Source organism: Silene latifolia, chromosome Y, assembly GCF_048544455.1.
Source record: "Silene latifolia isolate original U9 population chromosome Y, ASM4854445v1, whole genome shotgun sequence".
Taxonomy (NCBI): Eukaryota; Viridiplantae; Streptophyta; class Magnoliopsida; order Caryophyllales; family Caryophyllaceae; genus Silene; species Silene latifolia.
This window is the reverse complement of record NC_133538.1, coordinates 197,341,568-197,362,271: the sequence shown is the minus strand read 5'-3', so window position 1 is coordinate 197,362,271 and position 20,704 is coordinate 197,341,568. Positions and strand designations below refer to the sequence as shown.

At 35.6% G+C, this 20,704-nt stretch overlaps 1 protein-coding gene across 1 annotated transcript; it reads left to right on the top strand.

Annotated features, from left to right (window-relative positions):
- The first annotated feature begins 4,213 nt into the window (after positions 1-4,213).
- LOC141631614 (uncharacterized) lies at positions 4,214-5,342 on the top strand. The gene is made up of 2 exons (XM_074444261.1): positions 4,214-4,579; positions 4,668-5,342. Exons 1-2 carry the CDS (start codon positions 4,214-4,216, stop codon positions 5,223-5,225), a joined length of 924 nt encoding a protein of 307 aa, XP_074300362.1. The 3' UTR covers positions 5,226-5,342.
- The last annotated feature ends 15,362 nt before the right edge of the window (positions 5,343-20,704 follow it).

Below are 20,704 nucleotides of genomic sequence, written 5' to 3'. Positions count from 1 at the left end.
AATGACAATAACAAAGATATAAAACACATGGTTGAGGTGGGGAGGAGAGGTCCAAAAAGAAGGGATCTAAGAGGCTTAAAGGTGTATTGCATAATTGCATCTATATTAGTCGTTTATCATACTTTAGATCAAACATCAAAATAGAGAAGACATGTACATGTTGTATATAACACATGCAATGTTAAACAAATTAAAATACAAATGGATTGTCATTTTTTGTTTTGTTTTACCAATTAAACTCTTCTCAAAACTACTATTTAAAGGAAAAAAATGTGTAATCCAATAAATGTTGATTAGTTTAGCAATAACTACTATCTAAGTAATAATTATTGTTAATTAAATATATTAGTATTAAAATTGATATACAGTCTCTTTACACAATAAAGACTAAAACGTCCTTATGAATTTTACATTTCGACAATTATTTTAGAATCCGTGCAACGCATGGGCAACACACTAGTTAGGAATTATACCAGGGTGGTATGGGTTTGGAACTCGATTCCTCATACCAAGTATTTGGTGCAAGTCTGGAGACTGGAATGAGGAATCAAATCTTGTTGTCTGTTTATTTTATTGATAAAATTTTGTACTATTTACTTATGTATAAATTTATTACTTTAAATCTTCATGTATTAATTAGTTAAACTTTTATATAATTTTTTTTACATATTTTACTTCTTTTTTTTTAAATATCATAATATTTTTGTTCTTAAATATACTAAAAATGTCAGGTAAAAGTTCAATGTTTGTATTTTTCCCGAAAAAAAGTCAGAGACAATATAATTTAAGGATATTTAAAATATATAAATCTTTGCACAATATTTTTTCTTTTTTAATTTTCTTCTTTTATTTGATACCAAAGGTATCATACTCATACCCACCTCCCTTCTTAGGTATGAGAAACCCATACCTCATTGGTTTGAGGTATGGGTATCAAAATAGAAAAAACATGAAACAAACACAAGGTATGGGTTTAGCTTATTCTAAACTCATACCTTATACCTAGAATGGTAAACCAAACACCCCCTTAATTACATACTCCCACCGTCCCGGTCAATTGTTGTCCTTTGGTTTTGACACAAAGACCAAGAAAAGAGGAGATGGCCAATAACCAAATGACAAGTGGAACAAATTGAATGAGAATGATCAAATTACTCATCAAGTTCATTCTTAAAGTAGAAAGGACAACAAATAATTGAGACACCCCAAAATGGAAAAGGACAACAAATAACCAGGACAGAGGGAGTATAAAACTTAGCTAATTATGAATAAAAGAAACCTAAGGGGTTGTTTGGTTGCCTCAGAAAAACACATGAATTCCAAAATCCCATGAATTGGGATTTAAGGCTCTTGTTTGGTTACCCATTTTTTTCCAAAATGGAGGAATCTAGAGTTCCATAGGAACTCTAATTCCTACATCATGTAGAAAGTGGCTGACCAACACCCCCCTTGGTCATTCCCAATTCCTGTGTTTTTTAAAGTAATATTTTACTATTCTACCCCTATTAAAAACACAATCATTTAATTTTCTACCTCTTCTATCAGCCGTCATCTTCTTCTTCACAAAATTTTTTTCCTCCTATGCAATTTCTATCATCACTTCAGTAGGTACTCTCTCTCTTTCTCTCTCTCCCCTACTCCTTTTTTTACCTCAATCTTCCATGTTTGTTTTACTGTTGTGCTCTTCTGCTATCATTAGTTTAAGAAGTTATGCTACTTTAATGCATATGGTTTTTACTTTATTTCATCTGCACAAATACATTAATGTTTAATGAAGGGTAGTTGACCAATTTTCACTCCTGGTAAAATCTCATTGACATATAAATTCAAGGAAATGTCGTTGAGCTGCGGTGAATAAAAGAATGTGGGAACTTAGGTAATTTTTGCTCATTCCCAATTAAGCAGTCTTGTTTAATTCACAAAATTTCTTTTGTGACGGCGATATCCGTCACAAGTTTGTGACGGATACCATTTCCTCTCACAAAATACCCATGAGAGGTGAGTGGGGAAGCACATGAGGGTGCCCCACCTTGTCCCTTCTCCTTTTTTGTGAGAGGTCACAAGCTTGTGACGGGATTAGCCCGTCACAAGCAAGACGCTTTGTATTTAATTACCAAACGATTTTTATTCGCCATGGTTAATATCTATGCTTGAAATAATATGTTACTCCTTATACAGTTGGTTTTCTTTAAGACGGTTATGTTCATCTCAAGTGTTAAACGAGCCAGATACTACCCTATATAGGATTAGATTGAGAAGTACATGATTGATTTTCTTACATCTGATTCAGGGCAATTGTATACTCTTTTTGTCATTGCTGCCTATATAGGATTCTTGAATTAGTAGCTATAATATGATAATTGAACACTTGAATTCCAAAGATGACATGAGGAACATGATTATTTTGTTAGACCCGTATGCAGATGTTCCTCATTCATGATGACAAAATAACATTGCAGTCTGCAAAAACACCCTGCAGAAGATTTTTCTTCTATATCAATAATATAATTTAGACATTTAGCTAATGTTCCATGCTCCTTAATTTGTACTGTCCTAACATTTTCTTTTAGTGTTCCCTGTCTGTGTCATTGTTATGTTAAATTTTTCTTATGCTTACAAGAGGTTGATTTACTTTTTTTTTGGTTATCTTATGCAAGTTATAAGACAATGGCGCGCTTACCTTTGAATAACCGGAATAAGATTGTTGTTTCGTGTATTTCTATATACAGACTTATGCTTGTGATGGTTATTGAGACTATTGTCGAGCTCTTATGCCATTTTTCTAGTTTAAACATTACAATTCCTAAGCCGATAACATATACGTTTGACAGCTCCATTGATGAAAGAGTTCAGGCTACGCTTTTTAATATTAGACCAATGATTCAAGGGAGTGATATAGCATGCCTAGACAACCTTAGGATGGATAGAGCATGTTTTGGTAAGTTGTGTGAGATGCTAAGAGATGCCGGTAAGCTAGAAGGAAATAGAAATACAAGTTTGGAAGAAATGGTTGCATTATTTCTTTTTATATTGTCTCATGATACAAAAAATAGAAGAACTCAATTATATTTTATAACAAGTGGTGAGACAGTATCTAGACACTTCAATTTAGTCCTTCACGCGATCCTTAGATGTCATCATCTTCTGCTCAAGAAACCCAAACCAGTGACCGAAAATTGTCAAGACGAAAGGTGGAAATGGTTTAAGGTAAGATAGAAATAATGGTTACATAGTGACTTAATATGACAAACTGTTTTAGTTTTATTAACATTAGATTATTTTTTGTAGAATTGTTTAGGTGCTTTGGAAGGAACTCATATTAAGGTCCGTGTTGGAGATAAAGATAAAGTTAGGTTTAGAACTAGGAAAGGAGACCTTACAACAAATGTTTTAGGGGCTTGCACTCGAGATTTGCAATTTGTTTATATTTTACCTGGTTGGGAGGGTTCAGCTCATGATAATAGAGTTCTCCGCGATGCACTTTCTAGAAAACATCCTTTGAGAGTACCCCAAGGTAAAAAAAACACAACTTAACCTTTTAAATTTGTTTACGGGAGAATATCTCGTTTTTAAGTTATAGAATGTTAAAACTTTATTTTGTTAATTTTAGGGCAATACTATCTTTGTGACACTGGATATATGAATTGTGAGGGATTTTTGACACCATTCAGAGGCCAACGATATCATTTGAGTATTTGGAAGAATGGTGCTGAACCAACATGTGCAGAGGAGTACTTTAATATGAAACATTCTCAAGCAAGAAATGTCATAAAAAGAGCTTTTGGATTGTTGAAAATGAGATGGAGTATTCTAAGAAATGCTACTTGGTACTCTAGAAAGACATTTAGCAAAATCATTTTTGGGTGTGCATTAGTGCATAATTTTATTCGAACGTATATGAGCATAGATCCATTCGAATCTCTTATCCAAGATGGGGAAGAAGAAGATGATGACAATTGCATTGATATTATGGAGACTAGTGCTGCTTGGACTCAGTTTAGAAAGAACTTAGCTGATCAAATGTACAACCACTGGCTACAAATTAGAGGCTGAAACATTATGTTGTTTTATTTTGCTAAGTAGGAAAAACCAATAAGTTGTTGTGTTTGATTGTTGCATAACTTAATATACATTGTTTTATAGATTATTTTTTAAGCACGCATAAATTTAAGTGTTATATGTTTGGTATATTGTATTTCATATGCGTGTAGTGATGGCTCAGTCTAATGAAAAAAGTAAGGATGCTGCAAGTTCGGTAAGAGTTTGCTCAAGATGGTCGCTTGAAGAAGATCGTGCACTTGTTAGTGCAATGCAAGATCTTCTTGATCTTGGAGGTTGGAAAGCAGACAATGGTCAGTTTAAAAATGGAGCTTATGCTAAAATCGAATCTCTTATGGAGCAAAAATTGCCCGGGTGTGGAAAGAAAGCTAAGCCTCACATTGAATCAAGAGTCATGACTCTCCGAAAACATTATGATGCAATTACTGACATGTTGAGCCCACAAGCTAGTGGATTCGGTTGGAATGACGAAGGAAAGTTTGTGACCTGTGAACAATCTGTTTGGGATAATTGGCTGAAAGTAAGTTCAATTTGTACACTTCATATTCTTTTATTTCAATGTAAAAGCAATGTTTTTGTTGATCATTATTTTATTTTATATATGGCAGAGCCATAAAAATGCTGCAAGTCTAAGAAATAGGCCATTTCCCCTGATTGAAGAGATAGGAAGAATTTGGGGAAAAGATAGAGCTACAGAATTGGAGGGTGATAGTATACAAGATGCATTAGAGGAGATGGGGGATCAAGAGAGAGACGACCAAGAGGAAGAGCAAGTGCCTTTATCTAACACTCAAGAGGTACCAATCCATACAGAGGTTGAGCATTCACGTTTAAGTGAGCCTTCAAATAGAAAGACCAAAAGGGCTAGAACTGAAAGTATTGAAGCTTTGAGACAATTCTCTTCTACACTTGATAAAATGAGTAATGTAATGGAAGCTGCTGGTGAACATATGGGAAGACTTGCTAACTGCTTTAAACACGAGTCTGAGTCAGCCGATCGAAGAATGCAAGTAACTTCAGAGATAATGAAGATTGCTCAAGTTATATCAGCATCAAAACAAATCGGTACAAACCCTCTTGAAGTTGATTTTTTTTTCAGCCTTCCAGATGATTTCAAATTTGCTTATGTGCAAGGCTTATTGATTCCTGATCATGCGAATAAGTGATAACTCACTTCTCCTCGAGACATTGGATTGCAAACTTGCGGATTATTATGTTTTTGAGTTGGTTTAATAGAACTCTTTTAAAGGTTATGTTGTTCTTTTGAAGATCGTGTTATAATTAAGTCCTAATTTGGAACATAGTTTTTTGTAATTTATGCTACTTTAATTATTTTTATTAGATTTTTTGATAATAAATACGAGCATCCAGACATAGTCATTTTTTCATGTTGTTAAATCTTGTAAGCTAAGATCAAATTTTGTATGTCATATATATGAATTAAAGGTGAAGTAATAAATTTTAGCAAAAGGGTAAAATAGTATTTACAACAAAAATTCATAGGAATTGAGTTATCCAACCAAACAACATACAGGAATTTATTTCATGGGAAGTGTCAATTCCTTGATGGCAACCAAACAAGTTTTGGGTATTTCCCATGAATTACATGTAGGAACTTAATTCATGTGAATTTCTACTTCCCACATGAAATTAATTCCCCCATGAACCAAACAACCCCTAACCATAATCAAATATTAAACAAAAGAAACGACTAAAAGAAAAGCTAAAGGTAGGTCATGTGATCTACCGTAAAATAGAAAACGTGAAAGTTATTAATTTCTCATATAGAATTTTTATTCTATTATTATGTAAATCAATCAATACTATATATATATTCCAGAAATTAAGGGACTTCTATATAATTAAATAAATTTATAAAAATTAAATATACTATATAGTTTTTAATCAATAGCGCTGTGTGACGGACCTAAACAAGGGACTTCAATATAAATATTATACTAGATTTAATGCCCGTGCGATGCACATTTCTATTTGTAATATTCTATTGTGTATAATGTATTTATTGAAAAATGTTTGTATGCTCGAAAATCTACGATATACCTTTTCTGTATTTCTTATTTACTCACTATTTGGGGTTAAGATCCCTTTTAGGAATATATATATATATATATATATATATATATATATATATATATATATCGTTGGATCAAACCATCAATCTTTTACCCTTACTTTATTAATTCATCTAAACTTTAACCCCTACATTAGCAATTCATCTAAATAAGTCGACTGATGATTATAAAATTGTGATAACGTGTTACATGTCATTAATATTTTACATTTATATTATTAATTTATATCATACACCTCTTGAAAGTAAAAGTTAAATTATATCAAGGTAGTGCTCAAGTATGACTATAATTTCTATTGCTGTGTATAACTTATAAGGTGGTTGGAACTTTTCAAACTCTCACATTTTTTGATTAATTAAAATATTCTTTTCTTACTTGGTACTCCGTATAATAACAGTAGTGAGTAGTATTTTTGGTGTTGACCAGGAGTATCCCCTACCGATAGCTAGGGCAATCTCCTTCGGGGTACTGAAGGCAATTTAATAGGTTGACCCATCCCAAGTTTGGCTTTTTCATTCGCAAGAGTCAGGAATCGAACCCCCGATCACTTGTTTAAGAGATGAGAGCCCTTACCACTCACACCAGCCAACTTTTGGTACAGTAGTGAGTAGTATGATGAGTGATTGATAAGCTTGAAGTACAAAGCATAATTATACAATTCATGGACTATACAACCAGTTGTATATGTTGTACCGTGTAGAATCTGAGCTTTGTGTCAAAGTATCCGAGCTTTATATTAAAGAATATGAGCTTTATTAGAAAGTATTGAGTTCATCCATTTAGACATTAAAAACATGAACTTTAAATTAGCTCAGAAAGAATACACATAAGCTCGGATTCTTATACTTGGTTGTACCATGTTTATGATACAACTGGATGTATAATCCTATTTGTGATAATTTTATCATAGTCAACGTGTTTCGTATCTATGTTTAGTATTTGTGTTTCATGTTTGGTATATCTCTACTCTTGTGTAGTTAACTCTAGCACTTCATTCACGTTTCAAACCGTTACTTTGAATTCCTAATTATTTAGATTTCCCTCGGTTTTTCTATCCTATGCCCACTAGGTATAGGATAAGAAACCTAAAAGGGAAAGTATTAATGATGTTTTTCTTTTAAAGTGATAGGACATTGCAATTTCCTATAAAAAAACCACTAATTCTTTCCCCTTTTAGGTTTCTTATCAACTAGGCATAGGATAGAAAAACCCATTTTTTATCTTTTATGTAAGAATAAGAAAATTAATTCAAATATATTTTATTCCATGTAGTGCTTTTAAATCGGCGGAATTTTCTTTTGCTCACGAGCTCCTAACAACCATAATGCAGTTGCATTGTTTAGATACATATGAGAAATATTAAAATTTGATAGGAATAACATACTTTATTAAAATCTCAGATATGTAAACTATGAATTACATGGGGTGACGAATAAAGTTCTTGCACCATACATAAAGGGAAGTGCTAAAATATAGACGACATCGAAGACCAACTTAAAGTGAAATTCCTGATGACCTCGGTAGTCAATATAACGAAGCTTTTTCTATTAAAAATAAGCGATAATAAGCAAGTGTCGCTCATGTGGTTGCAAATTATAAATTCGTTGGCATACTTTTACGGTTGGAGTAATACAAGTCTAATCTCACACCTTGAACTCGGTCCATTAAATCAGCGCACCGTCGATAATCAACAGATATTAGACATATTAGTAAAATCCAATAAATTTTGGAGTAATTCTTTCAAGAGACCGTCTCACACTAAATTAATAAGAAGCAATCAATGAATAAACTAAAAACTAACTAAAAAAAAGATAAAAAATAAATAAAAATTATAACTACCTCTTTTGAGAGAGAGAGAGAGAGAGAGAGGTCTCTCACTAACATTAATGAGAGACCGTCTCTCTTAAAAATTTGTTTAAATTTTGATCGATTTAAATTAAGTTACACAAATAATAACCTCGTCTGTAAACATAATTAAAACCAACAAAATAATTACTATAAAACATACCCTAACAAATTTTAGAATCTCCATCCTATCACAAAAGGAGCTAAAGTCAGATGATGATAATAATACAATCACGTAACGAATAGAATTTAAAAACAAAAAATTGAGAAGGAGAACATGATACAGTACCCAAAACATGAAATATAGAGAGTAGCCTTTTATAGAGTTAGAGTTCGCCAGTTATGTACACAATTCCTACTCAAATACGAAAATGGATCCTCTCCATTTCTTTCTCTCCATTTTCTCTCCATTTCCTCTCTTAAACACATTTAATAATATTTTTTCCATCAAACCCCATTATCCCTTTATTTTTACACATAAATTTTGAGCCGTTCGATGATACCAGAATACGATCTGGACCACCGAAAGGAAATGGCCTCTCCATTTCTTTTTAGGAAATGAAGAGAAGCTCTCCTCCTCAAATACCACCACTATTATAGCCAAAAAAATATTAGCCCTTATAAATTGGGACTTATTAATTCAGTGTTTAGATAAAATTTAACTATACAAATACAACCAAATATCTTATCTTATATATTAATATATTCTCATAAGTATTTTGCAATAGTTGGATTCTCTATAATCGCTCGAAAAAGCTTCCTTTAATAATATAGATGGATAGATATATAGTTTTGGTTGAAATATAAATTTAGAGAACACTAACATATGGTGAGTTTTCTTAATATAAACATGTCTCACTTTATAGATACTCATTTCTACACCTCCCGCCAACCACCCAGTGATGATTGGGCCGCATGTTTGTTACGCGGAACGATTTATGACAGTCCGTACGTTTATCATCATGTGATAGCTCAAACACTCGAGTCTACCCCTTGGTCGTCATCTACGCACCGATACGGTCGTTTTGACAGTAATTAGAGTTCATTTGGAGTCCGAGTCAAAAACCGCTTCATTTTCTAAGAAACCGTTTAAAATGCCGAGTCGGAATGTTCTAGAATATTCTAGATATTTATTCCCAATCAAATTTTATATCTTTTGGTAAAATATCTTCCGTATATCATATTTTACGGAATAAGGAAATATAGATCTACCGCAATTACATAACAGAAACGCGAAAATCTTTCTTCCGGAGGAGGAAACCTCTGGGGAAATGACGCAGCAGATGCTCCGCCTCTTGGAAGGACCACAGCAGATGTTGTGCCTCTTACCCAGCCCTCTTTGGTTGTTTACAGAATATTTCCGTGATTTCTTTCCAAAGTTTGTGTCATTCCAAAACTCTTCACATTTTTTGGTATAAATAGAGACCTCCGGTCTCCATATTTTTCACGCGAGTGCCCGCCCTTCTCTTCTCCCTTTGCATTCTAGACCTTGCTCTAAGCTTTCGACGCCTACGTGCTTGATCAGTCGACCACGTAAGGTCATATCATTCTGAGTACTAGTCACGTTGCATGACCTTCCAATTTGACCACTACACATCAATCAATCAATTAATCTGAAATCCTCTAACGAGGGCAGTTTCTACATACATTCGAGTCGAGCAATCACTAACGTTAACTTAGTTAATCTCGTTCCGTCAAACATGTAAGTCTGAGGGTGTAAATCCCACTTTTAATTTATGTTTTTATTTTTGTACCAATTAATGTAAGATTTACGTCAAAAGTATACTCAAAACCAATCTTAAAAACCCTTTTGTAAAACCGTTTTTTACAAAACAGCGGAGATCAGACATTAAGAAGAAACGCAGCAGCAGCTGCGCCTCTTCGAAGAATCGCAGCATATGTTGCGCCTCTTCCAGAAGCTGTTTGTTGCTCCTGCTCTTCTTCTTCCTCCTCGGGTTTCCATTGTTTTGCTTTTTTTGTCTTGTTTTCTTATTTCCTTCCGTCTTTCAGTACATAAACATCTTTTAATAATTCTCTTTTAATCATGACGCTTTATTTAGACCTAAATCCCTTATGATTCGATATTTGCGGGTTTTCGTCATTATATCAAACCCGGATTTTAGGAACTCGATTTGTCCATATCAAGTTTCTGGAATTCGTATTTGGTACATACCTTTTTTTTTTTGTTTATTTTGTTTTTCAACCATGTTAAATCCAAGTGTAGTAATAAATTATTTCCGACACCGTAAATAAATCTTAACTCTTTTTAATTGGGTTTAATCCGTTTTTATCGCTTTTATGACGATTCCATATGTATTTAACCTGCTAAATCACGTTTACTCGAGTTCCCAATCGATAATTGATCTTAAATTACCAATGAACATTAACGGACTGGGATTCTGACTTCACAGACAGAGGTCAACTAAAGAACAGACGCATGCGGAGCTGCGCCTCTTCCACGGGACGCAGCCTATGCTGCGCCTGTTCTTAGGTGATTTATGTCCTTGAACTCGTTTTCGCCTTGATGTAGTCTCTAAATACGTTTTTAATTAACTAATAATCGTAATATCGCCCCTAATCTGACCTATTTTGTTACTTTAATTTCCAACCCTTTTATTTTTCTTTATTTTCATCTTTGAAAATCCGTTTTAAGTGTATTTTTGACGTAAATCAGTTAAACCCTTGTAATCATTGTAATAACTATTGTTATTTATTTACAGTTTATTTATCTATTTTGTATGATTTATTTTCTTGTCTTCCACATGTAATCGATCTAACTCTCAACTTCGACCTTAATTGTTTAATAAATTATGTGTCAACCGACATAGTTTAATCTCACATGCTAGGACTAAAACATTGGATGTTCCATTGCATCCATATAATCGACGACATATCAACTATGAACGATTTCCCTAATCATTAGTAGAGGCCGCTATCGAGGCGGGCGGGATTAGGTGTTCAGTAAAAGGACTTCCTAATATGTACCCTCACCCCTTCCTCCAGATCTCTGTGAACATCCATGTTCATTGGCATACACGAGAGTCATTCTAGACATAGAATGCTAAGGGTAACAAGTTCTTAGTTTTCATGTCACTACTTTGTGTCTTGGCATGACACGAGGTATTCGAACGATTCCAATTTCCAATAAAAATTGCTGGAGACTCCACAAATGCACGCTTATTTCAAGCGTCGTCTGCGCGCGCCGCAGCGTGGCCATGTCCACAGTTTGGCGACTCCGTTGGGGAATATACACTTACGTGTTACCCAGGGTGAAACTTGAATAAGGTTAGAGAATATTTTATACGAGACAGTTGTCGGTTTTCATTACTCGACCTTCTTAGGTCATTTTATTCGGCCTTCCTAGGCCCAACCTAACCCATTCGACCAATCGACGGTCCAAATTCCTATCTGGGCCTAAAGATGGATAGCGATTGACGTCAACCATACCGTGATGCTTACTCATGTTTGTATCAAGAGCTTTCACTACTCGAGGAAATGGACTAGGAACCGACCTTACTCATGTTTGGCATAGGCATCTCCACAGACCAAGGTTTGATTGCTTGGTATGGCAACCCATCTTTTAAGCCAAAACCCTTTAAATGCACTCAGCATACCGTTATAATGCTTGTATGTATGTATATACGTGATCACCATTTATAAATAAAACTATGACAAAAGTTTGTAAAATAAAATCCTTTCAAAATGTAAACATTTTCGAGATGGCCTAAAATAGCGCCAAACTCTGTCCAAATGTCGAGTCAAAATTCGGGCCTCAAACCCATTTCAAACTTCACTTCGAGTCAGCACTCCTACAACTACACTACAGTTGTCTAGGATCAACATTTCAAAAGTTGTCATTTTCAAATCTCACTTGACACAGTGGCACAAGTCCACTTCACGAGTTAAGTCTTTTCTTGAGTAAGTGTGCGAAAAGGGTCGATCGTGTTTTGATTCGTCGTCGATTTTTATCTCAGTTCCAAAATTGTGGGAACTAGTCACGGAAGCGTCAATGGTCAACCTCAACCCTCCGTAAATGGTAATCATCAAATCTTAGCTGCGCTCATTCGTCTCCAAACAAGCCAAGACCAAGCTTATGTTCGCCTTAATGCTATTGAAAGTCAGATTGTTGCTGTCGAAATTAGACTTCCTCCTGCAGAGAATGACATTCCTGACATGGCCGTACATGATAACCTTCCACCCTTTGTGGGACAACCAGAAGTCAATCTTCCTCCGAGTCCCACTGAAGCTGAAAAGCGACTCCAATACTTTGAAGAGCAATTAATGTACCTCAAGGGAGATGACATCTACAGGGAAAATAATCGCAAGTATGAGGCATTAATTGTTCAATTACCAACTAACTTCAACATGATTGACATTCTAAAATTCAAGGGGCATGAAAACCCTTTGAAACACATTCGTGCCTTCAAAGATTACATGTCTGTCAAAGGCATTAAATCAGAGATGTTCTTAAGGATCTTTCCTTCATCTCTCGATACTATCCCCAAAAAATGATTCTACTCCTTGGAACACAAGAAAATTGCTACCTGGGATGATGCTGCAATTGAGTTCACCAAACAGTACGCAGATAATGCTAAAATTCAAGTCAATATGCGCACTCTAGAGGTTCTTACCCAAAATGAGAAAGAAGGCTTCACCGACTTCCTAAGTAAGTGGAGAAAGACTAGCACACAACTGGTTGAACGCCCAGACGAAGCCACTCTTATGGAAAAGTTCGTGGATAATTTGAGACCAATTTATGCGAACCATTTGAGGTACCAAAACATAAAGACTTTCAAAGACTTAACTGTGCTAGGAACAAGAATTGAAGACGACATTCATAAAGGACTCCTGTCCAAGATGGTAGGTCGCGGATATCAGGGTTCAACGAGTCGTTCTTATGGCTCCACTAGCAAGACCGATGAGGTTAACCTTGTCGAATCATCTAAGAAAAATAACCCACAGAGGAAATTTACCTATGTTGGTGATTCATATTTCAACGCTCTGAAAAGGTTGATGAAGCAAAGTAAGCTCCAATCCATAGGACCTACACCTGACCCAGAGAAGAAGTCTAAATTCTGGGATGAGAATGCATACTGTGAATATCACAGAGGCAAGGACACGATACAGAGAAATGTTTCAAATTGAAACATGTCATTCAGGATATGATTGAAGATGGTCATTTACCCATACCTCCTGCAAGCAAGCCTAACAATACTCAGAATCCTCTTAGAATTCTGACAATCACAGATGAAGAATCCACCTTGGATTGTTCACACCTCATTTCTCCCGTCGAGGACGAGATTCATGCAGTAAAAAGTGAGGAACGTTATTCCATCATCTCTCCTACCATTGCTGATTTTATCGTATGGGCAAAGAGTGTAAGTAGGCAAGTCTCAGAGCTAGAGGCTGTAGTGGCATCCCTACGCAATCCAAGCACTATACCTCAGGAAAATGCGCCACTAGCCTCAACTATATCTCAAGAATCTACGATGCAAGAGGTAATCGCAGTGGTCGACAGTCTAGTCGAGCAAATAACTAATCTGGAAACCAAAATCATCAGGTTGAGAGAGCTCGGTACCGTCAACGGAGTATGGGCAGACGACGATGAAAACAAATACCTCACGGAACATTATCTCGTCAAGGTCAGTGAGGATATAGTTAAGGCTAGAGAAGGTTAAGATATAGATCACCTCACTCGCTCAGGGCGTCCATATCAAAATGTCTCTCAAAGCGGTCCTACTGTTAATGGTCCAGCTACTAACACCAATGTCATCACACCAAATGATGGCGAAGATACATCTGCTTGAAAGGATTCTATAACCCTCTAATTAAACTATTTTAATTATAGATCTAATTTACTCATTAAACTAGATATTGATCGTATGCATGCATAACAAAATTAAAACAAAGGTTAATAAGAAAGCTTCTTACAATGCGAAAATCGGATTTGGGGCACAAGTAAGATCACCTTTCTTACTTGTTCTTGAGCTAAAAATAATGGATGATTCCTTTAGTCCCAATAGTATGAGAACCTCCTGTTAGTTGCACCAAGACAATCCCCTTAAAACTACTAAATAATTGACTAGATTACTTTAGTAGCCATTCTTAAAATATGATCTAATAATATTTGTATTACTACTTCTAGTAATCTGTATATTAGATATTAGAACAATTTATTTTCTAAAACTTATTTTAGAGAAGAAAGAAGAGTAAGAAGTATATAATTATGTAAGAATGAATTAATCAAAAAATAAGAACAATTCTTATGTAGGGGAAGGGGAAACCGGTGGGGTGGAGAGAGGGAGGTGAGCCAATGCATGCCCATACTGCTTTATTAATTGTTCTTCTCAAAATGCAATAGGGTGAAGGCTACTCTATAATTGTAATCATGGTTTTCTCCATAACAATAAAAACAATTTAAACAATTCACCCTCCATTTCTCCTCTATAAACCGGTTTTCCTAGCTTAAATGGAGTCCATTTTATTTTTGTCAATTTGTCATATTGTCATATAATGTGTAACATGTGACATATAACATGTTATTAATAATATTAATGCATATTTAATAATTAAATATCATTACATATATTAAATTAATTATATACAACAATTGACTAGTAATTCTCAATTACAAGTAAATAAAATGGTCCATGTTAATATAATCTACAACATATTGCAATTATAATTAACCATTCATTCTTAATTTAATTGTTTCATAAACAAAATTTTAGTAATATAACATCTTAATTACTAAAACGAATCTCATTTAATCGAATTACAATAAGATTCATATTCTTACTCACATTCATGAATTGTTCTATTTTAAAGAATTAATTAATCTGTATCATTATACAATTAATTAATTTTATCTATTAAGAAGATCATCACTCAAGTGTGACCTTTAGGGATCAACTGATCACCACCGTATAAACGACAGTAATGTCAAACTCTAGTCAGCCAATCATTATCGATTAATGTTGACCAGTTAACTTATAAAAAAGAATAATCCCTTTACGTATTCTTATTATGAGTTTCAATAATGTGATCGCACTATTGTTGAGGACACATACTCTAAAAATCTCCCACTTGTCCGAGACAAGTGTGCGTCGCCAATTCTCTTGTCCTATTACTATCTCCCACTCAATGCAAGGTGTCTTGCAGGTCGTTCTTGCAAGTGATCATATCAAGAGTGGTTTCCTCGATCTGGAAAGTAACTATCTGACCGGAACTATCTACCAAAGATACTTTCCGAGCGTGGCCACGCATTTTCAGTTCACTACTCCTCGAGTGGCCCTGAGATTTCTAAATAACCCTGACAAGGGGGTGGACAATTCCTATCACACTATTCCCATTGTTTAGCCACAACTCATCATGACCCAAGAGATGCCCATTTGACCTCATGTACGAAAGTCGTAGAGCATAATTCTAAGTCACTCAGAAACTGTGCCACTTTGGGCGAACAGTCTTTAGTCAAAGAATTGACTCAAAATAATACTATAGTAGCTCTTGCCACGACCAGGTTGATACGGTCGTTATGTACCAAAAATAAATACCTAAGTACTACTAACAGAAGTTAGCGGTAAGTAGGGTCGATCTCCACAGGGAGGCAAAAATGAGATTTATCTGTTTTAAATTAGTCTAAGAGTAACGGGGGTTTGAGTATGATTTCTAAACTAGGAGAGGTGGCAAGAGAAATTGAGCAATAAAAATAAAGGGATTAACAATAAAGAGAGAGAACTAGGATTGTCAGGTCACCAATGAATGTCAGATAATTGCAGCTAAGGTCACAGATCTGTCACTTGTATCGGTCTAAGGGGCAACGAATATCTCCTTCCGGTCTCAATTCACCCTAAAACACTATTAGCTTAGCTTCCGCCCTCACTAAAGCATCCTAATGTTCACTGCAGGTCTCACCCCTTCCAACTCTCCGGTCTAGGTCAAGGATTACCAAATCAATTAGCTAGATGCGTAGACTCAAGCAGCTAATTGCAATTATATGCTCTGATTAACAGCATAGACAAGATTTTAGCAACAGATCTGCAAACCTAACTAGCAACTAACATCAACTCAATGAATCCCCTAAATCCTAGCAAGAGAATTAGCTAAAGATAATAATGAATAAAGCAAAAGAGAAGCAAGAAGCAAGAACAAACATAATGAAAGATACAAACTAAAGAGATGAAAGATTAAATAGAGAGAGCAAAAGAAAGATTACAAAGTAGCGAATCCGGAAAAATAAGAAGCAAAGCAAAGTTCCCAGCAGTAATTAAGAGTAAAGCAGTGATTAAGAGTATATGAGATGTTTCTAACCTAATCCCCGACTTCCTTTATATAGAGAAGTGATTATTAACATAAAGTAAACCTAACACGGGATAAAAATCCCGAGTATATAAGCTAGTCACTCGATCGAGTAACTTTATATCACTCGATCGAACAAATCCAAGCTAAAACCTCTTGATCGAAGATTTTAGGTACTCGATCGAACACTTATAAAAAAGGCACATTCGATCGAGTAGAAAAAGGACTCGATCGAATAAGATAGTACTCGATCGAGTACTTTCCAGCGCACAATTCCCTCTTCGCGCACTGAACTTCAAACGGCCGCCATTTCTTCGTTACTTGGGCAAACAGAGCGTTTCCAGTGGCGTTGGAAAGCTAAGAGGACAATATTTCATTTAAAATTCTAATCACCTGAAAATCAATTGCAGAATTCAAGATATGGTTCTTCAAATTAAGTACTAGTAATTTGAAGTTCTTCCCTTGCTCGCCTAGCTATCTTACTTCTTTGCGCATCACAATTAGTATTTTCCAAGCTCCGACTCAACTCATCTCCTCAATGCATGAATAAGGACATGTATTAAGCTTGATTTCGCTTCTCTTCGGTTCATTCCTGCAAATAAGACAAGAGAAACCAAACTAGACAATTCGGAGGACATTTGTAGCTAAACACTACTAAATATGCATAGGAATGCGTGCAAATGAAGTACAAAATGCCTATGTAAAATGCAGGCATCACATGCTATATGAATTATCAGAACTCTATAAGTGGTCACTGTCAAATGCAAACGAGTTGTAAGATGTTTATAATAAAGCTGAATCGTCGACCTTGCAGGACCTTTAATGATGGACTCTCACGGGTCACTCTTCTCTCATGAAGCATAGGGTAAGCATATGAGTGTAAGGGAGAAAGAAATATAGTCGCTCACCTAAACTACGACCCACATACACATGCATGCAGCTAATATGATAGGCAATTCTAGCTACCGTACACATACATTCCAACCAAACAAGGTCCCGTCACAGCCGAGGGCATACAAAATTTATGGGAAAGTGAGGCAATGGGTAAGAAAAAGGCAAAACATTTATGGAATTGTGAGGTAATAGTCAAGCTAGCTACCTAACGAAACCATACTAAACAAACCCGATTCTTACTCCAATAAAATTTAGCACAAGTGCCCTTCATTTGGCACACAAACTCACTCAACCAGACAACAACTCCTCATAAAATAGTGATAAAGCATTGGAGTGAAACCGTTAACAACAAAAAAAAAAATTCTTTTTCTTTTTCTTCATTTGTTTTTTCCTTTTTTCATTTTCACGTTTCTTTTTTTCTTTCTTTTTTTTCCTTTTCAATTCTTTTTTAAACACATCCTCCTTCATTCTTTTATAAATTATCAACTCCAAAACAATACAAAATGAGCCACACTCAGATCAATAGACAGAATACCGCATAAACACACTAAACTAGCTTGACAGGCAGGCTAAATTTGGATGTAGTTAAGGGTTAACGGGCAAATTTGGCTAAATTGGAGTTAAATGGGTAAAAATGAAAGAAAAGGAAATGTAAGCACCTCCCTGCATGTGACACCAACCACTAACCCGAATGTATGTAGGCAAAAAGCAATTGAATTTCATTAACGTGCAAAATAATGAACATGTTATGCAAGGAGTATACTACTCACAATCCTACATGAAACTGGTCACAAATGACACCAGTTTATAGGGCTCTAATTTCTTAGAATTTATAAGTAGTTTACCAAAATTATCAGGTCAAGTCTATTTGTTCAGCTAAATTTTTAACTCGTAGATTATGCAATAAGACAATGCTAAAGGAATATTAGTTTATGCACGACTTAAGCAATAAGACAAATAATAGTGCAATTTCATTATTGAAATCCACCATTCCGACTCAACCTATATGCAAAAATAAACGTGAAATTTTTTTGATTTTTTTTGAAATTTTCTATTTTTATGAGATGTTTGAATTTTATTAAAAATAAACAACAATGCATAAAGAAATTAAACGTGGTAAAAAAATGCAATAAAAACATAAATGCAGACACAGATATGGATGCATAACCTCCGCAAACCGAACCGTACAATGTCCTCATTGTACTCAAAAATAGGGAAAGAAAATGCAAACTAAAAAGGAGGGAGCGAAGATGCGGAAAACTTACAAGATAATGCGAAGTAGGGACACCCCCCCCCCCCCCCAAACCAGTCAGCAACATGGGAGGTCGCTAAATAGCCCCAGAACAGCGTCACAGGAAGCGAATCAAATCAAGCCAACTCGATCGAGAGAGTAGATTACTCGATCGAGTGAAATGGGCTGTGGAAGCGCTCGATCGAGAAAAGAGAAATGCTCGATCGAAATGGTCGTGTCTGTGGTTGCTCGATCGAGGAAGAAGCATGGTCGATCGAGGGAGGCAAATACTCGATCGAGTAGAATAGTGCTTGATCGAGAGCTCTATATTTCTCAAACCTTAGGCGCCAATAAAACACCTGCAAAGACGCAAAAAGTAGCCATAAATACGACCAAAAATCAAGCCTAAATTGTTCGCATTCTATGGTCTTAAAGACCAATTATTACACACACAAAACTGAAATGCAAATCAACTAAAAACTTAAACTCCGGTTGCATCCCGGACAACGCTAGTTTCAGACGGGTCCCAGCTCGACCTTTCTTTTCTTTATCTAGCCATTCCAATTGAGCCCAGTCAAAACAGCTCAAAGCACGCAACAGTCGATCAAATAACTGCGCATGTGCTACACAAAACTGTAAGTAGCACCATAATATAATAATAATATAGGAAATTAAAATGTGCATCCGTTTAAGCCTAAGGAATTTCCTATGACAGCTCCCAAATTTATCCACAAAATAAATCTGCCCTCCAGCTACGGGCGGAATATAAAAGCTCAAATTAACCGCGAGTGGAAAATAAGAGAGCTCATGAGCATTTTACTCAAAAATAACGCGAGTACAATCCAAATGCACTGACGGGTTTGTATTGTGAGGTGAAGGAATCTGGTTTGCTAAAGGAGAAGGTGGATATTCATCCCAAATGCAAGGGACAGTAAAGTCAATTGGGTCCTCAATAATTGGTTCATCCATAATATCATCATAACTATCCCATTTAACCTCAAGACTGTCAAAACTTTTCTCCTCACTCTCCTTATGGCTAGACTCGTCAGTAGGGAAGATCTCAAAGAGACCTTCCCAGTAGTCCTCACTATCTGTGCAAGAATCATAGAGGGGTTCTAAATTATCCTTATAAAAGGGATTATCAATCACGCTAACGGTCTCCTCTATTTCTCCGTCAGTATTTCCTAAAACGGATTCTAAGGTCTCACCCACCCCCTCATCTGAGTCAACGTGAAGAGAAAAATTGGGTTTAAGAGTTTCAGTAGCAAACCATTCAAAAAATTCTAATACCTCTTTTACGGGGATTCCTTCAAAATCCCACTTACCATTAGCCTCGAGGTATGCTTGCGTAGGGGCATTAATTCCTCGGATGATAGACATGCATATTTGGGGTCCCGAAAGCATTCCTCATCTTGGTTCGAGCCACTCCTCCCACCTGTCTATATAAGAACCAAAACTTTCGTTCTCTCTCTGCGAAAAGTCAAGAACGAGAGACATGAGAATGGTCTCAAGGAACCGAGGTTCCTTGAGATAAGAAATAGACAAAATAAAAACAGATAAAACTACGCTGCCTCCCCGGCAACGGCGCCAAAATTTGATACGGTCGTTATGTACTAAAAAAAATACCTAAGTACTACTAACAGAAGTTAGCGGTAAGTAGAGTCGATCTCCACAGGGAGGTAAAAATGAGATTTATCTATTTTAAATTAGTCTAAGAGTAACGAGGGTTTGAGTATGATTTCTAAACTAAGAGAGGTGGCAAGAGAAATTGAGCAATAAAAATAAAGGTATTAACAATAAAGAGAGAGAACTAGGATTGTCGGGTCACAAATGAATGTCAGATAATTGAAGCTAAGGTCACAAATCGGTCACTTATATCGGTCTAAGGGGCAACGAATATCTCCTTCCGGTCTCAATTCGCCCTAAAACACTATTAGCTTAGCTTCCGCCCTCACTAAAGCATCCTAATGTTCACTGCAGGTCTAATCCCTTCCAACCTTCCGGTCTAAGTCAAGGCTTACCAAATAAATTAGCTAGATGCGTTGAATCAAGCAGCTAATTGCAATTATATTCGGTGATTAACATAATAGACAAGATTTTAGCAACAGATCTGCAAACCTAACTAGCAACTAACATCAACTCATTGAATCCCCTAAATCCTAGCAAGAGAATTACCTAAACATAATAATGAATAAATCAAAAGAGAAGGAAGAAGCAAGAACAAACATAATGAAAGATACAAACTAAAGAGAGGAAAGATTAAATAGAGAGAGCAAAAGAAAGA

Excerpts from the sequence above, each read along its gene's own strand:
- LOC141631614 (XM_074444261.1), top strand. The coding sequence starts at position 4,214 with ATGGCTCAGTCTAATGAAAAAAGTAAGGATGCTGCAAGTTCGGTAAGA. Across the intron at positions 4,580-4,667 it reads TTTGGGATAATTGGCTGAAA|AGCCATAAAAATGCTGCAAG; the intron begins GTAAGTTCAATT and ends TATATATGGCAG.